At 44.7% G+C, this 26,125-nt stretch overlaps 1 protein-coding gene and 1 pseudogene across 1 annotated transcript; one reads left to right on the top strand and one right to left on the bottom strand.

Annotated features, from left to right (window-relative positions):
- Window positions 1-16,008: 16,008 nt before the first annotated feature.
- On the top strand, window positions 16,009-16,941 carry LOC141072474 (olfactory receptor 52A1-like). The gene has a single exon (XM_073559749.1). The coding sequence runs from the start codon at window positions 16,009-16,011 to the stop codon at window positions 16,939-16,941; it is 933 nt and encodes a 310-aa protein (XP_073415850.1).
- Window positions 16,942-22,048: 5,107 nt separating this feature from the next.
- LOC141072475 (olfactory receptor 52P1-like) lies at window positions 22,049-22,749 on the bottom strand (annotated as a pseudogene).
- Between the last annotated feature and the right edge of the window lie 3,376 nt (window positions 22,750-26,125).

Raw genomic sequence — 26,125 nt, forward strand, 5'->3', positions numbered from 1 at the left:
CAGGATTTGGGGTTGTCGCTGGACAACATTGAGTTTCAGCTCCTCCAAAAATTCCCATTGGAGTCAGGTCCACCCCTTAGTTGCCCTGGCTGTGTGTTTCGGGTCATTATCATGCTAGAAGACCCAGCCATGACCCATCTTCAATGCTCTTACTGAGGAAAGGAGATTGTTGTCCAAAATCTTGTGATACATGACCCCATCCATCCTCCCTTCAACATGGTGCAGTCATCATGTCACCTTTGCAGAAAAGCACCCCCTAAGTATGATGTTTTCCCCACCATGTTTTACGGTTGGGACGGTCGTCTTGGGGTTGTACTCTTCCTCCTTCTTCTTCCTTCTGCAAACACGGTGAGTGGAGTTGAAACCAAAAAGCTCTATTTTGATCTCATCTGACCACATGACCTTCTCCCATGCCTCATCAGATCATCCAGATGGTCACTGGTGATCTTCAAACAGGCCTGGACATGTGGTGGTGTGAGCCAGGGGACCTTGCGCACCCTGCAGTATATTAATCCATGACGGTGTACTGTGTTACTAATGGTAATGTTTGAGACTGCCGTCCCAGCTCTCTTCAGGTCATTGATCCGGTCCTCCCGTGTAGTTCTGGGCTGATTCCTGACCTTTCTTAGAATCATCCTTACCCCATGAGGGGAAATCATACATAGAACCTCAGACTGAGGAAGATTGACAGTCATCTTGTGTTTCTTCCAATTTCTAACAATTGTGCCAACAGTTGTTGCCTTCTCACCAAGCTGCTTGCCTATCATTCTGTAGTCCATCCCATCCTTATGCAGGGCTACAATTTTTTCCTGGTGCCCTTAGACAACTTTTTGGTCTTGGCCATGATGGAGAGGTTGGAGTGTGATTGAATTCGTGGACAGGTGTGTTTTATACAGGTAATGAGTTCAAACAGACGCAATTAATACAGGAGATGAGTGCAGAGTAGGAGGCTTCTTACAGAAAACTATCAGGTCTGTGAGAGGCAGAATTCTTGCTGGTTGGTCGGTGATCAAATACTTGCAATAAAGTGCAACTTAATTACGTAAAAATCCTACAATGTGATTTTCTGGTTTTTATTTTAGATTCTGCCTCTCACAAGTGAATTGTACCTATGATAAAAATTACAGATCTCTCCATTCTTTGTAGGTGGGAAAAATCGTCAGTGTGTCAAATTTTCCCCACTGTGTATCCACACACACAGATTTATACCATCCACACATGCTTATACATTACACATAATGGGGCCAATTCAGTAGGATTGGAAAGAGAAGCAGAGGCGCTCCATGTGTGAAATGGGTGGCCAGTAAGTAAGAACTGGAGACTCGTTGTGGCCGCTCACGTGGTCTGATGGTGCAAATTGCAAGCGCAACACGGCAAGAAGCTTGGAAGGTAAAGGGGACGTGGCTGCTGGATGAGAAAGGCAACGAGAAAATGCAGCATTATTGGGCGCCGCCGAGTCCGGAGAAGAGGTGATCAGGAGATAAAGAAGGGAAGACCTTACTAACAATGCGTTTCGGAGTTGTTTCACTTGCAAAAGAGGAAAACGCAGAATAGCATTTTATAATGGACAGGACTGGTGCGACGCTCCAACTCCAACACACGATAGACGAATGAAACAAATAAACGCAAATATACAAATAAATCATATAGAACGTACAAGAGATCTCCCAGAAAAGTGTAACCAAAAATACGAAAAAAAAAAAAGTTCATACAACCTGTGCCGCCATTCGGCGCTCCTCATGTCAGAGCTGCACTTGTTCATCCTTTTCCTGGCGGTTTAGATGATCTGCCGACATATTGGACATTACAAGCACATGACTGCAGGTTCACCCCGAAGATGCAGAGATTACACTGTAAACCCCTTTGTGCAGCAGACGATTGGGTCACATTAAACTGCACCATTTGGTCATTACAGGATCCTTGTTTCCCTCGGCAGTCAACTTTAACCCTTTCCTGATGCGGATAATTTCTGTGTCTGAATTTTTGTTTTTTTTCTCTCATTTTAACTAGAGCCATAACTTTTCTATTTTTATATCCACATAGACATATTAGTATTTTTGCAGGATGAGTTGTACTTATCTATCACACCATGCATTTTTCCACGTAATGACCGGGAAAACAAGAAAAAATTGCAAGTGCAGTTAAATTCCGAAAAAAAACCACAATTCAGAAATTCTTTTTTAGGATTTTTTATTATGGCATACGTTGTATGATGAAAATGACCTCACAATATGATTCTGCTCATCAGTACAATTATAGCGGTACCAAATATGTCTGGTTTTATTTATTATTTTAGTGGTAAGAAAATCTGAAATTTGTAAAAAAAAATTTTGTTGACTGTGTTGTCATTTTCGAAGACCCGGAATAAATTCATTTTTCAGTTGATGCAGCCTGGTGAGGACGGATTTTTTGTGGGATGAGTTGACACTTTTATTACCAATTTGGGGTAGGTACAACGTTTTGATAGCTGCAGATAGTGGCGGATTGTGGCTGCCCTCAGGTTTTCCCAATCAGGGTTAGATTGTGGCTACAGAGCGGCAGAGGAAAAGTCCGAGATGCCTGTGGTTTACTGTGGAAGCTGAGGGTCAGGCTGTCTGGAGTTCATCTTATTCGGCTCCCCTCCCCCCCGCACTTGTCTTACAGAGAGGATACTGGTGACTTATGCTTCCACGGTCAGGATTGCATCAGGATTTGCTCAGGATTTGACGCAGGTGAAATCTGCACCAAATCTGCACCTGGGGTCACTTGCAGGTCACCTGCGTTTTTGATGCGTTTTTACATGCGGATTGTATGTGTGGCGCCCCTGAGGCTCAGTTGCCACTGAGGTACTGCACCTCCTCCTGAGGTGTGGTATCCCACCATCCAGGTAAGGTGGAGACTCCAGACCACGCTCCAACACCTGCACCCCACACCACAAAGTAGTGTAGCAAAGCACCCATTGGTGGCTCCCTGCTTGGAACACGAAACGTGCTGGGAGGTGGGTGGAGTTAGATGACATTACAAGGAGCGGGAAGAGTTTAGGATGAGAAGTCAGTTGGTTCGAGAGTTGGAGAGAAGAAGATCCCTGGAGAGAGGGATAGATGGATGGAAGTGCTGCAGCAGATCCCAGTGACCTGGGTCTGCTGGCATGGGAAAGGAAGAGAGAGAACAACATAGACTGAAAGCCTGATTCTCCATAGAAAGAAAGATTAGTACGGAACGTGAGGAGTAAAAGGGAACAGAGGACGTGGGTTAGAAGAGAACCCTTCCTAGAAGTTCCAAGCGCAAGGCCGGGGCCCGGTCCCCGAGGTTGTATGGATACTAATGGTCCTGCAGCAGACACCGGAGGAATAGAAGTAGTGAGTGACCACTTTATTCCCACACAAGACTTGGGGGCACAACAGCAACTGGATAGTGAGCCGGGCCTTAGTAGCAAGTAGTCCCCGATGCAGGCTACATCTGTCTGCCGTACAAGTAGAGTTCATAAGAACATCAGACAGGAGGAACTCCAGTGTAACTCAGCACTAGGAGTACTTCATTTAAAGGCGCTATAAGAAGAGACGTTCAGAAAGGCACATGTTGGCGGAGTGTTGGAAAGGAGTATTCCATCTGGCCTGGAGGTTGACTGAGTCCCTGACCCGGAGGACACGGCATGGAGGCAGGCACCTGTTTGTATAACAGACTGTGAGTAAAGCTTTGGAACTACATGCCCTGGTGTCCTCTTATTCCTGCGCCAACCTGCCCAGCACTGCTGCATCCCTTGCGCCTGACACTACACCATCTACGTGTCACATCACCTACTCTGCCCTGGGACTATAGCCCTGCCTGTGGAGGGCTATACCATCACTGCTGCACCACACCATCTGTCCCAGAGGATCTGTTTGCAGCGTCGGCTTACATCTCCATTGCCGAACACCACAGGTAGCGTCACGAATCACTTATAAACTTTCATCAGCATAAGCACACTGAAGCAACCCCTTTTACAATGGCGCCCAGGGCCACGGGCCGGGTCACAGCTGCCATGACATCTCCCATTGAAGCTCATCGGGCCCGGTACTGAGTACCCCACAGCCCTGGGTGTGAGGGCGACCCATTTTTGGCGTCACGAACAGGATGACGAGACCCGATGCCATCGGGTTCTGTGTGCCTGAGATCTGTTGGACTTAAAACTGTTGGAAATGTGCAGAAGACCTAATTTGATAGACTGTGAGATGAATGTTAAAAATGGCCGCTGGCGCAGTGAAGAAGGGAGTGACAGCCTGGGTGGTCCTAAGAAAAGACCGCAAACTGTCCTGGGCCTCCCTTGTCTGAACTTCTATACGACAGCAACATGGCCTAACCCCCGGGGGTTCGTATACTGGCTTGGTATGGAGGAGTTGGAAGAAGACGCCGCCCCCAGAAGGAGGAGCGGAAGCCAGTGGCGGGAAAAGAGCCAAGGCGGGAAGAAGAACACCAGAATGCCATGATGGAAGGAGGGAAGAGGCCAGAAGAATGTGGGGAAGAAAGGCAACTCGCCCCCAAGCCGCCCTCGTGGAGCATACGACCGCCGTGACACCCTCTGCAGTGCCCGTCACCACCTCAAAGCAGATACTGCCACTTGATGAGGCCTGCCTGGAGGAGATATATGAGGGTCCTGGAACAGAATAGAGGACAGGGGCTGCGTTCCCGTCCGGACCTGGCGCGACCGCGCAGGCCCCTACCAATGGCCTTGGTAGAAACCAACCCTACCCCTGCTCGGATCCAGCTGCAACCCGCTCCACAAGCGACTCCGGGAGTAGCGACCATCGCTGTTTGCTGCCCTGTACCTACGCCGGGACCGGAGCCTCCGTGTCGGGAAGCGCAAGGTATGATTACCGCGCCTGGCATGACCCTAGTGCTAGGAATGGCGTCAGTGACAAGGAATGGTCTGATTGCCCCCTGCCGACGACCGCAGGCCGCGATGCCGCTCGCTGAGGTCCCGATGGAACTGGAGGAACAAGCAGCAGAGGTACCTCCGGCAAGCGCTGATACGCCACCGGCAGTCGACATCTCCGTTGACCTGTCAATTACCCCGACCGGTCCTAATCTCACCCTTTGGGAAGCAGAGTATCTGCGATTAGGATGAGGACACCCAGAGCATCTCCCCTGGAAGCAGCCCAAGCAACCAGCTTCCAGAAACCCAGGAGGGGATAACTAGCCCTAATGTTGATTTGAACTAACTTTTGTTGCCCAGGAGGGTATTAGCAAGTTTCCAGCTTTTCTATTTTTTTTTCTATTTTTGATTATGATGTTTATTTGTTGATCCCGTTGTTGCCCAGTTTTATTGGCAGCGTTCTTCTATTACATTTGAACTGTGGAGATCATGGACGCTGAGTGATCCGGAACTAATAATGTACATAGTTTGCACCTCTTTAGGTGCTTTCTCTTTGTTTTACATAGGAACCTCACCTTGGAAAAAGGACTACCTCGTTATAAGGACATTTCCAGACATGATGATCCAATGTCTACTCTTTGCACTTATTAATAATGCTTAGTATTTTTGAACAAGAAACTAGAAAGTGATAATGTGTAGTAACAGTATTAATGACAGATTTTAAAGGGTTCGATTGAGAAAGAAATTTAGAGAATGTTTTACACTACGTGAATAAAGATTTGAGAACTGAAAAACAGTATGCAGGTGACGAACCAGGTGTTGATGGTTGTCACTCATTAAGGAAGTAGAAAGTGTAACAGATAACAGAAAAGAAATGTGTTGCTAGAAAATGTGTTCTGATAGTGAATTTGCTTCGATAGCACTTTAAATTAGGTAGCATAACTTTCAATATAGATAGACAGTTAAATTGTTTGCAACGTTCAAGAAACAGTGCCTCCCACATTGGGAAGTTTAGTATAATATATGTTTATTATGCAATATAAAAATTTGTATGTTCCTGTATTGTCAACTGTGTTTGCCTTGCAGCCCGCGGACGTGCTGTGTTTAACGGGGGGGTATGTGGCACCCCTGCGGCTCAGTAGCCATAGAGGTACTGCACCTCCTCCTGAGGTGTGGTATCCCGCCATCAGGGTAAGGTGGAGACTCCTGACCACGCTCCAACACCTGCACCCCACACCACAAAGTAGTGTAGCAAAGCACCTTTGGCGGCTCCCTGTTTGGAGTATAGCAAAGCACCCATTGGTGACCCCTGCTTGAAACACAAAATGTGCTTGGAGGTGGGTGGAGTTAGATGACATTACAAGGAGCGGGAAGAGTTTAGGATGAGAAGTCAGTTGGTTCGAGAGTTGGAGAGAAGAAGATCCCTGGAGAGAGGGAGAGATGGATGGAAGTTCTGCAGCAGATCCCAGTGACCTGGGTCTGCTGGCACAGGAAAGGGAGAGAGAGAGAGAGAGCAACATAGACTGAAAGGCTGATTCTCCATAGAAAGAAAGATTAGTACAGAACGTGAGGAGTAAAAGGAAACAGAGGACGTGGGTTAGAAGAGAACCCTTCCTAGAAGTTCCAAGCGCAAGTCCGGGGCCCGGTCCCAGAGGTTGTATGGATACTAATGTTCCTGCAGCAGACACCGGAGGAATAGAAGTAGTGACCACTTTATTCCCACACAAGACTTGGGGGCACAACAGTAACTGGATCGTGAGCCGGGACTTAGTAGCAAGAAGTCGCCGAAGCAGGCTACAGCTGTCTGCCGTACAAGTAGAGTTCATAAGAACATCGGACAGGAGGAACTCCAGTGTAACTCAGTACTAGGAGTACTTAACTTAAAGGCGTTATAAGAGGAGACGTTCAGAAAAGGCACATATGTTGGCGGAGTGTTGGAAAGGAGTATTCCATCTGGCCTGGAGGTTGACTGAGTCCCTGACCCGGAGGACACGGCACAGATGCGGGCACCTATACCACAACAGACTGTGAGTAAAGCTTTGGAACTACATGCCCTGGTGTCCTCCACTTATTCCTGCGCCAACCTGCCCAGCACTGCTGCATCCCTTGTGCCTGACACTACACCATCTACATGTCACATCACCTACTCTGCCCTGGGACTACAGCCCTGCCTGTGGAGGGCTATACCATCACTGCTGCACCACACCATCTGTCCCAGAGGATCTGTCTGCAGCGTCGGCTTACACCTCCATTGCCGAACACCACAGGTAGCGACACGAATCACTTATAAACTTTCATCAGCATAAGCACACTGAAACAACCCCTTTTACAATGGGCGCCCAGGGCCACGGGCCGGGTCTCAGCTGCCGTGACATCTCCCATTGAAGCTCATCGGGCCCGGTACCGAGTACTCCACAGCCCTGGGTGTGAGGGCGTCCCATATGCATTTTTTTTGTATGCTAAATAAAGATATGTTATTTAACAAAAAAAAAGATTTGTGATGTCATTTCTGTCCAACCTCCTCTTTAACATTTGTCCAACCCACATTACACACACAGATAGACAGATAGATGATAATAGGTAGATAGATATGGGATAGATATATCTATACATAGATCTATCTAGATAGAAAAAAAATCTGTGTTAGGCCGGGATCACACTTTTACAAGAAACTCGCACGAGTCTCGCACCTCAATACCCGGCACTGCCGCCGGCACTCGGACCGGAGCATTCAGCTGCATAGAAATACATGGAGCCTCACGCTCCGCTCCCGATTGCCAACGGCAGTGCCGGGTATTGAGGTGCGAAACTCGTGCGAGTTTCTCACAAGTGTGACCCCGGCCTTAAACGCAAAAAAATGGAAAAAAAAATTGTGTGTAATTTTCAAGTCCAGAGTGGGAAAGCTGGCGACTGGGCGCCAGTGTTTATAGCCTGGGAACGGGTAATACAGATGGATCTTCCCAGGCTAAGAATATCAGCCCACAGCTGTGTGCATAGCCTTAACTAGTTCTTAAAATAGGGAGCCCCCGAAAAAAATGATGTGGGGGGCCCCCCTATAATTAATAGCCAGAAAGGCTACGCAGACAGCTGCCGGCTGATAGTCATAGCCTAGGAAGGGGCCATGGATATTGCCCCCCCTGGTACAAACACCAGCCCGCAGCCGCCCCAGAAATGGCGCATCTGTAATTTCTGCCAATTCCGGTGCTTAGGCTCTCTCTTCCCACTGCCGTGTAGCGGTGTCATATGGGATAATAAGGGGTTAATGTCACCTTTGATTGTAAGGTGACATTAAGCCCGGTTAATAACGGAGAGGCGTCAATAAGACACCGATCCATTATTAATCCTATAGTATGAAAGGGTTAAAAAAGACACAACCAGAAAAAAGTACTTTAATGAAATAAAACACCACACAGCTTTGCCATTTTATTATACTCCTAATCCCCGAATCCCTCGATCTCCTGAAAAAAATAAAAAAATAAACCAACACAAAAACTCCCTGTCCGACGTAGTCCATTATTCGAGTGTCCCACGACAAGTCCAGCTCTGCTACATCTGGACGCATGACATCCGGATAAAGCAGAGCTTGTAGATGACCACCGGAGATCTCCGGCGATCACCTACATTCTAGCTCTCGCGGTCAGCTGACCATGAGAACTAGCCTAGTGTGACCGGAGATAACCCCCGGTCACGTGAATGGCAGTTCTTGTGATAAGCTAAGTTATCGTGTGAACTGCAGTGGACGCGGACTTCCGGCCGGGGGGCAGGTAAAACTCTATGTAAATTAGTAGACATGTATAGTAAGCTGCGATCACGCAGTTACTACGCATGTGACTCAATCATTAGATGCGGTTTTACCGCATCTAATGATTGTCTATGGGAAATTTACGTTGCGGTGACGGAGCATCACCGCACCGTGAACAGACATGTTGCAGTCTGGATAGATGCGCAGCATGTCCGTTTATGCGGGTCTGCTGCCTGCGTCTTTTAAAGCATAGTGGAGACGGGATGTCATGAAATCCCCTCCACTATGCTGTAACATCCGGACGCTGCGTGTTTGCTGCGGCTGTACACAACGTCAAACACACAGCATTTCCTGACCGTGGAATCACACCCTTAGTATCATGACTTGTGACCAGGCTCGTTAAAGGGTCGATATAGACTTTTAGGATTGCTACTTCCAATAGGTGGCGCTAGAGTTCCTGTTCTCTTCCTCTCTGAGGAGGACATTTGCATATTTAATTTCTCAGAGCATTACATGGCTGATAAGTCTCCTAATGCCGGATTGTGCTCTCCGCAAGGAGAGACGTTCCCCTTTAAACGTGTCAGAGACCTGCTTTGCACTGATGAGGGGAAAACAGAACAAAACTCATCTGCAAATGGAGTGCCTGTTTTATCCTATCTGGTCCCACTCAAAACCCCGTCCTGTCCCTGATCTGCTGATCTGAGAAAAATCCACTTTTGTCTCTTTTCCTACAGAGACAGAGACCTCTATAAGGGTATGTGCACACAGAGTTTTTTGGCTCTGCGGATTTTTTAGTATCTGCGGATTTGCCTGCGGTTTTGCCCTGCGGTTTTACAACTCATAATGATAAGGTGTGAAACTGGAGCGTTTCTGCACAAAAGAATTGACATGCTGTGGATTGTAAACCGCAGCAAAACCGCGCGGGAAAATCGGCAGCATGTGCACTGTGTTTTCCAGTTTACCATTGAAAACAATGGTACTGTACAACGCACCCAAATCTGCTGCGGACACGCAGCAGAATCCGCACCGTGTGCACACACCCTTACAGTCTTCCCCAGGAGCAGATATTCTAATAATCATCAGTGGTCTCCACGTTCTTGTCCTCTGCTCCGTGGAGTACGGGAAGGTTTTGTGCACCGAGCCCTGCAGAGAATCCTGTTGGGACGTATCTCAGATCCTTGCCCGTTATAAAGTCTCACAGTCAGACAGGACAACAGATCTGCACAGAGACCAGGTGAGTCTGTCACAGAAGAAGGTGGGAGTGTGGAGCTCAGGTGCAGGGACCAGGTCACCATATCAGAAGTGAGGGTGGGTCGCCTTGTGAACCTCTGATAGCAATTCCCGATTAAGTCCACGGATGTTTCCTCATACAACCGTCCTGTAAACCCAGATATCATGTGTCAGGGCTAATGTTGTGGGTCTCAGGGTACGAGCTGACCACAGCATGGAGCCATGGTTCCTGGATTGTGAGGTCTTGTATGTTGTCCTCAGGTCCCTTCTCTGAACATATATAAATGTCCTGACTTTGTGACCTCAGGAACATGAACCTTCTGCATCCTGACCCGTCAGCAGTGGGACTAGGAGACTTTTCTGCTCCGTCAATTAGTTGTGGTTTTACCAACATCCTGGAGGACACAGGGCCCGAATTGTCCTCTGCCCCATATTATGAGACCGTTGCTATATACTGTGGGGCAAAAAAGTATTTAGTCAGTCAGCAATAGTGCAAGTTCCACCACTTAAAAAGATGAGAGGCGTCTGTAATTTACATCATAGGTAGACCTCAACTATGGGAGACAAACTGAGAAAAAAAAAATCCAGAAAATCACATTGTCTGGTTTTTTTTTCATTTTATTTGCATATTATGGTGGAAAATAAGTATTTGGTCAGAAACAAAATTTCATCTCAATACTTTGTGATATATCCTTTGTTGGCAATGACAGAGGTCAAACGTTTTCTGTAAGTCTTCACAAGGTTGCCACACACTGTTGTTGGTATGTTGGCCCATTCCTCCATGCAGATCTCCTCTAGAGCAGTGATGTTTTTGGCTTTTCGCTTGGCAACACGGACTTTCAACTCCCTCCAAAGGTTTTCTATAGGGTTGAGATCTGGATACTGGCTAGGCCACTCCAGGACCTTGAAATGCTTCTTACGAAGCCACTCCTTCGTTGCCCTGGCGGTGTGCTTTGGATCATTGTCATGTTGAAAGACCCAGCCACGTTTCATCTGCAATGCCCTTGCTGATGGAAGGAGGTTTGCACTCAAAATCTCACGATACATGGCCCCATTCATTCTTTCATGTACCCGGATCAGTCGTCCTGGCCCCTTTGCAGAGAAACAGCCCCAAAGCATGATGTTTCCACCACCATGCTTGACAGTAGGTATGGTGTTTGATGGATGCAACTCAGTATTCTTTTTCCTCCAAACACGACAAGTTGTGTTTCTACCAAACAGTTCCAGTTTGGTTTCATCAGACCATAGGACATTCTCCCAAAACTCCTCTGGATCATCCAAATGCTCTCTAGCAAACTTCAGACGGGCCCGGACATGTACAGGCTTAAGCAGTGGGACACTTCTGGCACTGCAGGATCTGAGTCCATGGTGGCGTAGTGTGTTACTTATGGTAGGCCTTGTTACATTGGTCCCAGCTCTCTGCAGTTCATTCACTAGGTCCCCCCGCGTGGTTCTGGGATTTTTGCTCACCGTTCTTGTGATCATTCTGACCCCACGGGGTGGGATTTTGCGTGGAGCACCAGATCGAGGGAGATTATCAGTGGTCTTGTATGTCTTCCATTTTCTAATTATTGCTCCCACAGTTGATTTCTTCACTCCAAGCTGGTTGGCTATTGCAGATTCAGTCTTCCCAGCCTGGTGCAGGGCTACAATTTTGTTTCTGGTGTCCTTTGACAGCTCTTTGGTCTTCACCATAGTGGAGTTTGGAGTCAGACTGTTTGAGGGTGTGCACAGGTGTCTTTTTATACTGATAACAAGTTTAAACAGGTGCCATTACTACAGGTAATGAGTGGAGGAAAGAGGAGACTCTTAAAGAAGAAGTTACAGGTCTGTGAGAGCCAGAAATCTTGATTGCTTGTTTCTGACCAAATACTTATTTTCCACCATAATATGCAAATAAAATGAAAAAAAAAACAGACAATGTGATTTTCTGGATTTTTTTTTCTCAGTTTGTCTCCCATAGTTGAGGTCTACCTATGATGTAAATTACAGACGCCTCTCATCTTTTTAAGTGGTGGAACTTGCACTATTACTGACTGACTAAATACTTTTTTGCCCCACTGTATGTCACTTATCTGTGCTGCAGACCTGGACATGATGAGCAGGAGACCTGAGCTGTCTACAGAGCTGCTGTATCTGTAATAGACAGCACATAACCACACGCTAGGTATATACTATATACTGGTTGTAGAGCTGGATGGTGGAGAGTGACCCTTCAGTATCGTGATTGAATCCTGAAGTGACTGCTCCATAGCTCCAGTAAAGAAGCCCTATCACCTCGATAAACTGAACCCTCACTCCTCCAGCAATAGGGGTGCTCCTATTATTTCAGTTTATGTGCATGCTTTGTTGGGGTCACTATGTTACACTGAAGATATTGGCAATCCTCAGACTAACACGTCTCTTCTGTTAATGAGGAAGGGCGCATCATCTGGGCCGTGCAAGGAGGAGAGAAGCTGGATCCAGAACGGATGATGCGGTCCCTTCATCTGGAGTATACAGCCAGGAGATCACCCTTGACCAGATAGTCACACATGGTGGACCTCACTGGCTCTGTGTCCTGCAGCTAAAGGTATCTGAGGGTGAAATATTTATGGGGTTTCTGTCTTATGGTTCGTATTCTGGGGACAGTACTGATGCTTGTATAGTGGCTATTTTGGCCCCCAATTGTGAGATTGTATACATAATCCCTCTCCCCTTCCTCTTTGTAGGGTCATTAGTATTTTACACTTATACAGTTGGGGCCAAAAGTATTGACACCCCTGCAATTCTGTCAGATAATATTCAGTTTCTTCCTGAAAATGATTGCAAACACAAATTCTTTGGTATTATTATCTTCATTTAATTTGTCTTATATGAAAAAACACAAAAGAGAATGAAGCAAAAAGCAAAACATTGATCATTTCACACAAAACTCCAAAAATGGGCCAGACAAAAGTATTGGCACCCTCAGCCTAATACTTGGTTGCACAACCTTTAGCCAAAATAACTGCGACCAACCGCTTCCGGTAACCATCAGTGAGTTTCTTACAATGCTCTGCTGGAATTTTAGACCATTCTTCTTTGGCAAACTACTCCAGGTCCCTGATATTAGAAGGGTGCCTTCTCCAAACTGCCATTTTTAGATCTCTCCACAGGTGTTCTATGGGATTCAGGTCTGGACTAATTGCTGGCCAGCTTAGAAGTCTCCAGTGCTTTCTCTCAAACCATTTTCTAGTGCTTTTTGAAGTGTGTTTTGGGTCATTGTCCTGCTGGAAGACCCATGACCTCTGAGGGAGACCCAGCTTTCTCACACTGGGCCCTACATCATGCTGCAAAATATGTTGGTAGTCTTCAGACTTCATAATGCCATGCACACGGTCAAGCAGTCCAGTGCCAGAGGCAGTAAAGCAACCCCAAAACATCAGGGAACCTCTGCCATGTTTGACTGTAGGGACCGTGTTCTTTTCTTTGAATGCCTCTTTTTTTCTCCTGTAAACTCTATGTTGATGCCTTTGCCCAAAAAGCTCTACTTTTGTCTCATCTGACAAGAGAACATTCTTCCAAAACGTTTTAGGCTTTTTCAGGTAAGTTTTGGCAAACTCCAGCCTGGCTTTTTTATGTCTCGGGGTAAGAAGTGGGGTCTTCCTGGATCTCCTACCATACGGTCCCTTTTCATTCAGACGCTGATGGATAGTACGGGTTGACACTGTTGTACCCTCGGACTGCAGGGCAGCTTGAACTTGTTTGGATGTTAGTCGAGGTTCTTTATCCAACATCCGCATAATCTTGCGTTGAAATCTCTTGTCAATTTTTAATTTCCATCCACATCTAGGGAGGTTAGCCACAGTGCCATGGGCTTTACACTTCTTGATGACACTGCACACGGTAGACACAGGAACATTCAGGTCTTTGGAGATGGACTTGTAGCCTTGAGATTGCTCATGCTTCCTCACAATTTGGTTTCTCAAGTCCTCAGACAGTTCTTTGGTCTTCTTTCTTTTCTCCATGCTCAATGTGGTGCACACAAGGACACAGGACAGAGGTTGAGTCAACTTTAATCCATGTCAACTGGCTGCAAGTGTGATTTAGTTATTGCCAACACCTGTTCGGTGCCACAGGTAAGTTACAGGTGCTGCTAATTACACAAATTAGAGAAGCTTCACATGATTTTTCGAACAGTGCCAATACTTTTGTCCACCCTCTTTTTTATGTCTGGTGCGGAATTATATCCAATTTGGCTTTAGGACAATTCTTTTTGTGTTTTTTCATTTAAGACAAATTAAATGAAGATAATAATACCAAAGAATTTGTGTTTGCAATCATTTTCAGGAAGAAACTGAGTATTATCTGACAAAATTGCAGGGGTGTCAATACTTTTGGCCACAACTGTATTTACTGCATGGGGTTTGTATACGCCTAAACACTCATCGTATTTTTATGAACTCTGCGGCCTGGATATTTACCTCTATTTTTCTCCTTTTCCTTGTGTATCTATGTCAATTCTTGTATGTACTTTTTCAATACTTAAAACACGTTGTTATATATTGATGCTAATAAATTTTTGGTATTTTTATGCTCCTTTGTCCTCCTAGTTTTCTTCTTTATTCTAGAAACTGGGCACCTCTTCCTCAGTGGTGGTGAGAAATTAGCTGTGAAACTCCCACTAATCTCACATTTATAACCTGTTTACACTGATATACACTACACATCATATTAATGGACACCCAACAGCTGAAGCCCCGACATTGCTGGCTTTGAGGCACTTAGGTGCCTCAATGGAGAGAAGATACAGTTATGGGGGACCATCGTCTCTGATAGTCTCACTGTTCTAGATTCATCTTTTTTAGTTATGGGATTGAAGATGAATAAAAATGATGATTTTATTTTAAAGATGTGCCGGGTTTTCTTGGCTTCTTGTCTGTGTAGTCATCTTTTACCGGGGATTTCATCTTCTATTAATCAATGGATGAAGTGTGAGCTCATTACTAGAGTTGAGCGAAACGGGTCGGTCAGATTCAAAAGTCGCTGACTTTCGCCAAATTCGGGTTTAATGAAACGAAACCCGACCACAGAGTGAAGTTGGCCATGCGGTCGGCGACCCAAGCGTCAAAGTTGGGTTTCGCCGAATGCTTGCACCTGACTTTTTTCAGCCAATGAGAGAAGTGTAGCGTAGCGGGAGTGTAGCTGGAGTGGGAGTGTGAGTGGGAAAGAGAGAGGGAGAGGGAGAAAAGGGAGAGAGAGAAGAGAGAGAGAGATTTCGCCGCCTCTAGGATTAAAATTCATGCCAGGTGTGTTTCCTGTCCTCCACTCACTGCCGACTTTTCTCCCCATTGACTTGCATTGGGTTTCGTGTTTCCCGACTTTTCCCTATAGTCGGACGATTTTGTTCGACTCGACTTTTGAGAAAGTCGGGTTTCATGAAACCCGACTCGACCCTAAAAAAGGCAAAGTCGCTCATCTCTACTCATTTCATAAGGTGAGAAATCTAAACATTGTTTCACTCTTGCTTCCTAAGTGGTTGGTAATTTATCAGAAAAAAATAGGTGATTGCCGCCAAGTAACTTCAACAGGAAGAAATTGAGCATTTCCCCATGAAAACTCTACAACTCCCGCTCATTTACAGCCAACATTGCAGCTGAATGATTAGTGGGATCATTCCCATCATCTGCAGATAAATTGGTGAACTGTTGATTTCTCCACTGATGGAGATTCTGGGACCACCTATGAAGTGGTACCACATAGAAAAATGATTTTGAAATTGACCTTTTACTTATATAGTTTCAAGATTGTGGAACTTGCTCTTTGCCTTGATGCCAAAGGCTCCATCCACAGATAGTATTAACCTGAAAAGGCTCCAGGCATGCTGTGAATCGTTAGATTGGAGCTGGCAGAGTAATTATTTGTTCATGTCATGGATGATGTGTGCATCATTGCAGTCACAGACAGAATACAACATACTTTGAGCAGCTAAGGTATCCATATCATATGGGAGCAGGTCTAGTACATTGAGTCTAATGAAAGACCATTGATTTCACAAGATTTCCACTTGGCTACAAGGTTTGCGTAAGAACCTAGGTTCTAGAGAAGTAACAGTCAGTGATTACAGCCCAGGTAATGATTTCTACTTCTCCATTTTATTTCTCTAATTGCTAGGGCCACCCATGACTTATGAAGAACAACAGAGCAAAAAGTGATGTCTTGAGCTCGCTTCCTGCAGGAGACAATGTGGAATTCTACCTTCTATCCCATTGACTTCCTGCTGGTTGGTGTACCAGGATTAGAACATAAGCATTTCTGGATCTCGATCCCTTTCTGTATCATCTATATATTGGCTTTGCTCGGAAACCTTCTGGTGATAGCTATTATCCATATGTCTCCGAAACTCCAGCAGCCGATGTTTATATTCCTCTCCATGTTGGCATTTAATGACAGTCTCCTTTGCACCAGCATTGCTCCCAAAATCTTGTCCATATTCTGGTTCAATGATAGAGTCATCAGCTTTAATGGATGTCTTCTCCAGATGTTCTTCACCCATGCCTTCGCTAGCATTCAATCTGGGTTGGTGTTGTCCATGGCTTTTGACCGCTACATTGCCATATATAAGCCTCTCAGGTACCGCGCCATAATAACCAGCAGTGTGATATTCTGGCTGGTCTTCGCACTTCTGGTCAGGGCAGTTATTATGGTTGGTCCTTGTCCTATTTTGATCAAGAAGTTTCCTGCATTCAAGACCAACGTAAGTGCACATTCATATTGTGAGCACATGGCAGTGGTGAAGCTCGCCGCCACCAACATCCGGTTGAATAGCATATTTGGCCTTTTATCAGCCTTCATTATCATTGGTGGTGATTTGCTTTTCATTTTCTTGTCATATGTCATGATTTTCAATGCTGTTTTTCTTCTTCCATCTAAAGACGCTCGTCTGAAGGCATTTCACACCTGCACTCCTCACGTCTGTGTGTTTCTAAGCTTCTACAGCATGGCCATATTCTCATTCTTATCACATCGATTTGGCAAGAAGATTCCTCCTTATATCCACATTATCTTCTCTGACATCTACCTGTTGGTTCCACCCATGCTCAACCCGTTTGTCTATGGGTTGAAGACAAACCTGATCTGTGAGGAAATGTGGAAACTCCTAATGAAACATGGATAGCAAGGGGAATTATAAAAAGTATTACCAGAATATGGACTTCTGATGTGAATTAGGAGCCATTATGAGGAGAAGATGCGTGAAAAATGTGCAGGTCATGATGTACTTTTCATGAGTGGTGGTTGTGCCAATTATCATGTGCCACTAACAAAAGTGGAAAACAGAAATGTAGGGGTGACACCCTACTTCTCTAGTCCCTCGTTTGATACTCATGATGTAAAATAAAATAAACGAGGGTCCAGAATAGGATGGCCGATGAAGAGAGGACAGGGGAGAAGGAGGACAAAAGAGCAGGAGGTTAAGAGAGCAGAAGGACAAAAGAGCAGGAGGACAAGAGAGCAGAAGGACAAAAGACCAGGAGGACAGGAGAGCAGGAGGACAAGAGAACTGAAGGACAAAAGAGCAGGAGGACAGGAGAGCAGGAGGACAAGAAAGCGGGAGGACAAGAGAGCAGAAGAACAAAAGACCAAGAGGACAGGAGAGCAGGAGGACAAGAGAGCTGAAGGACAAAAGAGCAGGAGGACAGGAGAGCAGGAGGACAAGAAAGCAGGAGGACAAGAGAGCAGAAGGACAAAAGACCAGGAGAACAGGACAGCAGGAGGACAAGAGAACCGAAGGACAAAAGAGCAGGAGGACAAGAAAACAGGAGGGCAAGAGAGTAGAAGGACAAAAGACCAGGAGGACAGGAGAGCAGGAGGACAAGAGAAATGAAGGACAAAAGAGCAGGAGGACAAGAGAGCAGGAGGACAAGAGAGCAGAAGGACAAGAGAGCAGAAGGACAAAAGAGCAGGAGGACTGGAGAGCAGGAGGACAAGAAAGCAGGAAAGGAGAGAAGGGGGACAAGAGAGCAGCAGGAGCTAAAGACAAACTCATATTTACTAGCCGTAATGCACAACTAGCAGTTACATCTTCTGTAGGTAGAATTTGGCAAAGTATCTAGCAAAGAAGACTAATTGTAGCTCCCACATTCTTAGCCGTTGTATGGGGTGTTTTTTCTTTTATAAGACCCCGTCGATTGCCATTGACACTTATTCTTTTCCATATATTTTGTACAATGTAATAACTAAGTTTTAATAATCTTTTCAACCTCATCAATTCAACCCTTACCAATAGAGATATAATAATAGATGTTAGGCATGTATGGAAAGCGAAATATGACAGCAGCGCAGTATAAGTATGGTGTACGGTTGTCAGGTTGAACTATTAAACTACTGTAGGTGTGGAAACACAGACGTTTGGTAAAATATCTAGCTATTTTTAATTTTTTTTTAACAAAACTCAACTCTAATATGACGTGATAAGATGTGTCGGGTAGGTGTGCATCCCAAAATCCAACATCTGCAAAAAGTCACTGTATTTGTTTAGTGTTTATGAATGTAAAATTAGACTAGTAAGAGATGTGCAAAGAAAATAGTTTGTGATGAGCACTATATGCGATCTAGACAGTTCAGCTTAAATGTCTGGATTTTAGGGAATTTACTATTGTATTTTTACCCTGCAGAGTTTAGTATTGTCTGATAGCCTGCAAGGGCCGGCTCCTCTACCCTCTGTACCTGTCTGTCACTATTAGTTTGTTCATTGTAATTTATCTCTCTATTTTGTATGTAACTCCTTTTGATGTACAGAACCATGGAATCAAATTAATAATAAATAATAATAATCTGCACATATTGAATGTCTACTCTCTATGCCCCTACAAGGTAACTAATAAATATGTTAAAGAAGAGGGCCCAGTACTCACCCTTTGGTACCCCACTGCTAACTGTGATCCAACCGGAGTCTCTTCTTTTGATAACCACACTCTGTTTCCTATCACAGTTGTTCACTCAGTTACACATATTTTCTGCTAGTCCATTTACACTAATTTTATATACCAACCTATTATGTGGCCCCATATCACACGCCTTTGAAAAGTCCATATAGTCAACATCTACTGTGTTTCCCATGTCCAATCTGGAACTTATCTCCTCATAGAAGCTGGTCAGATGAGTCTGACAGGATCAATCCCTCGCAAACCTTTTTGATGGTGGTTTAACGCTGCGGTTTTTGACTACTTGAAAGACCTCCCACCAAACTATGTGCAGAAGTCAAGGACTGGGACTATCCCAAATGTGGGTGCAGTATCTTCTCCAGGAGTCTTGCCCACAACCAAAGGACTGAGATAAGTACCAGATGAGAGTCCTGAACAAGGCGGGTATTCTGCAGTCTCCCTGACACCAGTGGATGGTGAGCCACAGGCTACTGTGGACTGAAACCCTATGTTCTGTCTCCGACACTTAATTCATAATCTTTAATTGTCTATCTGATAATATTACTAGTGAATATCCAGAATGTTCTGTTTCTTCCATAGATTTTGATGTTTTCATTGTTTCTGGCTCCATCTAGTGGCAAGAGTCATAACCACAGTGTTATTCTTTTTTACTTTCATTTTGCTTCTATTTTTTCCCACTGTTCACAATATATTCTGGGAAAGTTGCAAGGCACTCTGGTAAGTTTGCAAGGGATCATGGTTAGTCCAGCCCCCATTTTCCCTCCAGTTCTACATTTTACTTCTGCCTGCATCCTGGAAACATCTCATTTCTCTTCTCCCCTTGTGACAGCATCGCTGGTAAGCAAACATGCTTCCTGTGTCTAATTTCTGTCTCAGATCAGCCTGCTTAATTAGTTTGCCCTCCTCAGCTAGTAGTGCAGATGTTGATTCTTAATGTGCTGTGTATAATATGTATCCCTTATGTACCCTGTATTTACTCAGTGTATGTATATGTTTGTACTATAGTTTCACCGCATCAATATACCATCACGTTCAATAAAATACAGATTCAACCTACAGTCTCCTTATTGGACCCCCAGTATAGCGGTTTAGCTGCCTGTATAAGCTACATGAAGTCTGCTTCATTTAGTGAGGACAGAACACCCTAAACCAATTGTTTTTGGTGATCTGTAGAGGAAGGTGATCTCTATGGAGTACAAAGATCACATCCTAGTGGACATTAATGGGATGTTGAATGTACCCATGAATATCAGTGAGTAATTGGCCTAGTAACCAGTGTGAAACTTGGTTTTGCTCTGTTTGCACTGATTGTTACATGTGTTTCTTTCCCTGCGGTGGCCTACTGGTCGCTTTTTCTATTTTTTTGTTTCTTACAATAAAAGGTGGCTCCTCTATTCTAAAGTTAAAGTCAGACAACACATAATCTATAATTGATAAAGAGGTGAAGTTACAGCTTGCCTCCTCCCCCTTCATGCATAATGACCTCTGCACAGGACAGAGAGCAGGCCCATAACACTTTCACAAAGAAGTCATTATGTGATGGGAACAACTTGCCCACTCCATCTCCCTGCCCACTATACACTGAAAAGTTGTGACAAGTCCTGTAAGTGTGGTCTGAGCTATATGAAAAGTGACACAGAGACTGCACCAGATGGAAGAGCTGCTGAAGAGATTGCCAGCAAATGGTCATAGATGTCTGTAACTTGTTCCAATAGTCACTAAAGTGTCTCAGCCCAACATTTTTCTATATTTCAACCTTTTTTTTATAACCTTAATGGTTTCCAGTTCACCTATGCCCAGTAGTCTAGAAAATTCTCAAGCTATTTTTAATCCACATTCTTGAGCAATAATTTGCCTCATCAAGTAGAATGCCGTCCTGCACTACTCTGAGGTCACTGCCCACTCGGAGGACATTATCTTCTGAAGCAGGAGGGCATCACTCTGAGGCCTCCCACTTTCCTACTTAGGTAACAGTTCAGACGAGCAGTGTTGTTGTGCTCTGCGTTCCCCGATGCGGCTCTATGAGGCATCTTTGTCTCTTTGGAACTGAAGCTGGACAGGATCATGAGCCACCAGTTCTAGACCACGGCAATAAGTGTCTCCTTGGAAATGAGTAGTAAACAATAAAAGAGAAAATTGTTAACATTGGGAGAAAAATAGAAAAGTAATGATGAATGTTAAATTACAAAGTTGCTTGTTTTTTCTCAGCAATTACCAACCAGAGCCGTCTGAGAAGATGGAAAAATTATTTTTTGGGGAGTGTCATATCCTCAACCCTTTTCTTCGAGCTGTGGAGGAAAGAAATCATGTACTATGGTAATGGATGTCCTGAGCTTTCAGATGTCTAGTTTCCTTTATGCTTTGCACAACATTGATGGTTTATCAAAGCCGTGGCTGGTACGGAATGATCCCAATCAATCCTGATAGATCTCACTCACATATGATGGGTTCAACAGGTTTCTGTCAGGTTCTGATATTTGGACAGTGAGAATATCACTGCAGTGTCATGGTTTGAACAGGGTTCTTGCCCTGCACTCACAGGGTTAAGTGTTCGTGGCCTCTTTCTGGATCTGGGAGGGGTATTTATACTCACTCTTTACCAGGGTTCTCTGTCAGCTATACTGTTGTTCTGGTGTGTCTGACCCCTGGTGTGCATGTATTCTGCGTTGCTTGTTTGATTCCCGTGTATGACCCGGCCTGTTCCCTCACTCTGTACTCCGTCTCTCGCTTTCGTACTACTGTCTTCTCCGGTTCTGACCTCCTGGCTTGGCTATCGTTACTCTATTACAGTTTGTCCCTATTGTACCGTCTATTGCCCGTTCTGGTTTTCTGACCTATTGCTACGTCCTGACTATCCACTCTGTCTAAACCCCGTGGTACTGTATTGCTATCTGGTGCTTTGACCCTGGCTTCGTCTGGTTTCTGTCTCTGTCTATGCCCCTTGGTAACATTGCCCCGTAATTACCTTTCTAGGAGTTTCCCTGCAGCTCCTAGATCTGTGGAGCTTAGGCCACGCCCCCAGCAGTCATGTGCTTCAGGTCCTGATACTCTGAAGCACGCATCGTCACCGCTGCTGCCCTGCTCCACAGGTATCTGTGAGTACTGTCTTTGTACTCAGGACACCCGCACTGGCACAGTGAGCAAGTGCAGTGCGGTGTTCCTGACATGCAGGCTACATGGTTTTTACTAGCAAAGCCATCAGCACCAAGACAAAATGGATTTTCCATCTTTATACTGAGCCAAAAACAAACATTTCCAACAAAACCACTTGCTCTTTAGCGCCAAAGCTTTCTACCATGGATTGTCTCTCTTCGTGGTCTCCTGGTTAAGATAAGTCATTTATAAACTCTGCTGATGTTTTTCTCTGGTGAGAGCCAAAATCCTTCCTTGAATATCTTTGGTTCTTACCCCATAAATCATTGGGTGGAATGAGAAGGTAGACATTGGCAAAAAATATATGAATTTGAAAAGACATGTTGTGCCCGAAACCAAAGTGTGAAGAAGGAAAAGAGAGCCAGGGCATAAGAGAAGACAATGACACAGATGTGGGGGGCACATGTGCCTAAAGTCTTGTGACAAGCCTCCTTGGAAGACAATCGAAAGACCGCCCTATTGCTGTATAAGACATAGTAATTCATATAATATCTACCACTATCACCAGCAGTGCCTCAGTCAGGCCATACACCTTATTATCGGTGATATCGGTGCAAGTGATCTTCACCACATCCATGTGTTCACAGTAGGTGTTGGCGATGACAATGGTTCTGCAGTAGGGTAATCTCGTGATCAGGAAAGGTGCCAGAGCCATTAAGAAGGAGCCTTTAAATACGGCAACAACCACAATCTAGGAAATCAAGGAGCTGGTCAAGATATATGTGTATCTGAGAGGATGGCAAACAGCAACATAGTGGTCAAACGCCACAGCCAGGAGGACCATGCAGAAAGGACAAAGAATGCAGAACCAGACATGCACTGAAGTCAATCTTCTTGGAACTAAACCAGAAGAGGCTGAGGATTTTAGGGGTGGTGGTTGTGGCCATTAGTACATCAATAAAAGACTGTGACCATAATAATATATACATGGACTTGTACAACGTCTCCTATAACAAGTAATAACAAAAAGTTCCCAGAATTGCTCACAATTTACATCAGGAACATGGGTGCTGCGATCCAGAACTGTATGCTCTCCAGCCCCAGAATACCTGTAAGGATGAATGTCGGTGGCCTCCTCGTTTGGTTGGAAAATGCATTGGTGAGAACCGTGATAAACTAGAGAGAAAAAAGAAATAATGAGAAAGAAATTATACTGAAGGATGAACGTCTGAGAGAACAAGTCTAGAAACTCCACAAGGAGCAATAAAGTATGTGATCAGTATCGAAGCTTCTTCAACAATTGTAAAATTTAGATTTCAAACTAAAAATGAAAGAAAAAGATTCTTTAAGAATGAAAAAATCTACAGAAATCTGATGTTATCGCCATGTTTCCGATAATTTTATATCTCTTACTGTTCCTACCAAACTACTCTAGACATAAAGATATAAAAAAAGGTCTAAAACTGTTTTAATGAGCTGTACATTAACTACAAAAACACAAATCCCCCCAAGAGGTGAACTACTTCCCGCATGTAAAACTTTGTAACCTTAGGGTTGTGTGCGACTGGATTACTCAATTGTCTACATTCTCATTAGTAATTATCCCTTTCTATTGACTGATTGGAAAACGTAGACCCAGAACATACAAATTCTGCTCTTGGTCAAAGACATTACTGGCATTAATGGACAACCTTGTCGAATATGGAGCATCATAGACTTTTCTAAGAAGTATACTGTAGTTATGCTTTCAATGAACTGAAATTGCAAAATATTGTTGTGGGTTCTCATCCATTTTATTATGAGCGCACATATGTATAGAGATGTCTTGAAACGGATAACGTAAAAGAAACAAAGCCATCCCTTCTTACTCCGGACATCATTTTATCAACGTCAACCAAAACAAATCCAATGATATATTATATTAGTCCAAGATTCCACATCTAAATCTGGTATCGCTCACTGCGCACATTAGAATGAAGGAGAGAAGTCAGATGAGACAATGCTTTACTAAAATTACAATCTGCAGCTGAATCCTCCTCAGCTCCTGAGAAATACAAGCTGCAGAGCTAACATTCATTACCTAGAGGGCACCTTACTGGAGACACTACCGATCACGCATGTCCAATCTGGCCCATTATGCCGATCTCTTACACTGCATGAGATCCTGTTGTGACATTAGACTTTGCCTACCTTTCAAAGTGTAGGGATATAAAAATGTACAATAAGCTAAAATCGCTATCACAAGACAAAGTCTAAAAAGACACCACTGGTTACATAGTTACATAGGTTGAAGAAGCCCCTGGTCCATCAAGTTCAACCTTTCTCCACCAATTGTTCATTTTATCACTAAATTAACTATAACCCAGAATGTTCTGTGTATCGAGGAATCATCCGGCCCTTGTATAAGAGCTGTTATAGTATCGGCCATTACTACCTCTTGTGGTCGGCATTCTACAGTCTGACTACTCTAACTGTAAAGAACCCTTTCCTATTAATATGTCGGAATTGCCTTTTTTCCACCATAATGAGTGCACCCTGGTCCTTAGTATGGTCTTTGGACATGCCACCAATTGTGCACTCACAACACGATTCGTCCTCGAATGGAGGTAATTGTGGGGTAAGAGCAGCTGAGGAGACTTATTATTTTATGAAAATCATTGACTTTGGATTTTTTTCTGAAAGCCAAACAATGACAATAAAACAATACTTAAACAAGCTGAAATGTTTGTAAATGCGCATTAATTAATTATTGCCGAAACACATTATCAACTGTCTGGAATCCTTACACAAGAAATAAAAGAAAGAATAAAACATGAAAAACAAAATATTGTCTCTGTCCTCCCCTTTGGCTCCTCCAGGACAATTACTAAACTGACTATACATCCACTATGGGACTAAAAAAAGTAAAAAAAATATTCAAACTTATTAGAGAAAAAAAATAACAAAACATAGATTTTTCTTACTCCTTTTAGCCATTTGTTATTTACATAAATTTAACTGAAACTGCAAAAATGCACAATCCTTGCCAGGAGCTGTGCTGAGCAGGCGGGGACTGGGTCAGGAGTTATGCAGAGCAGGAGAGGGCTGGGCCAGGAGCAACGTGGGCAGGTGAGGGCCGGGCCATGAGTTACACAGAGCAGGAAAGGGCCAGGCCAAGAGCAGCGCAGAACAAGAGAGAGATGGGTTTGGAGTTACACAAAGCAGGAGAGGGCCAGGCTAGGAGCAGTGTGGAGCAGGTGAGGGCCGGGCCATGAGTTACCTAGAGGAGGAAAGGGCCAGGCCAAGAGCAGCGCAGAGCAGGAGAGAGTTGGGTCAGGAGTTATGCAGAGCAGGAGAGGGCCAGGAGCAGCATGAAGCAGGTGAGGGCTGGGCCATGAGTTACACAGGAGAGGGCCAAGCCAAGAGCAGCGTGGAACAGGAAAGAGTTGGGTCTGGAGTTACACAAAGCAGGAGAAGACTGGGACAGGAGCAGTACAGAGCAGGAGAGAGTTGGGCCTGGAATTTCACAGAGCAGGAGAGGGCAGGGCCAGGAGCAGCATGAAGCAGGAGAGAATTGGGCCTTTGGACCTGGAGTTACGCAGAGTGTCAGTCACCTCTCTTTCTGGATATCGTGATCTCTGTTATTAAGTCACCTCTTGACTGTGGATCACCCCAATGGCAGCACTGCCTGTTTCATTCTCAAAACCATAACTAAGTACATATAGGAAGCAATCATTGGACCTAAACACTAAGCTACTCCCACTATGGGCTAGTCCTGATCATTAACTCTATCCGTATCCTAATGTAAGGCGGCCAGGGTGGTAGTTGTGGCAACGGATTATATGGTTCCTACACCCTGGCGCCCCACAGATGAAATGCAAAGTCCTTTCTGCTGCATATGCAGCATGCACCACAGCATACTTACAGGCTCTGTCAGATTCCCTTCTGCTGCTGTCATGTTGACTCCGCATCCTTGAGCTTATAACATAGTAACATAGTTTTGAAGGCTGAAGGAAGACCTTATGTCCATCTAGTTCAGCCTATTTTTAGTGCAGCTGTTCTGCATTGTTGATCCTGGGGAAGACAAAAAACCCACAGAATAGAAGCCAATTTTCTCCATAGGGAAAAAATTCCTTCCCCTAAGCTGGGTCAACCATCTACCTATAATATTCTGTTATTCGTAACCTTCTATACTGTTACTCACAAGAAAAGCCTCCATTCCTTTCTTACATTCATTCAGTGAGTTGGCCATCACCACTTCCTCAGGAAGAGAATTCCAGAGCCTCACTGCTCTTTCCGTGAAGAACCCTCTTCTATGCTGGTGCAGAAACTGTCTTTCCTCCA

Source organism: Dendrobates tinctorius, unplaced genomic scaffold (assembly GCF_039654945.1).
Source record: "Dendrobates tinctorius isolate UK_male_01 unplaced genomic scaffold, ASM3965494v1 ptg000273l, whole genome shotgun sequence".
Lineage (NCBI taxonomy): Eukaryota > Metazoa > Chordata > Amphibia > Anura > Dendrobatidae > Dendrobates > Dendrobates tinctorius.

What these genes read in the sequence shown, in the direction of transcription:
- LOC141072474 (XM_073559749.1), top strand. Translation starts at nt 16,009, where the DNA reads ATGTGGAATTCTACCTTCTATCCCATTGACTTCCTGCTGGTTGGTGTA.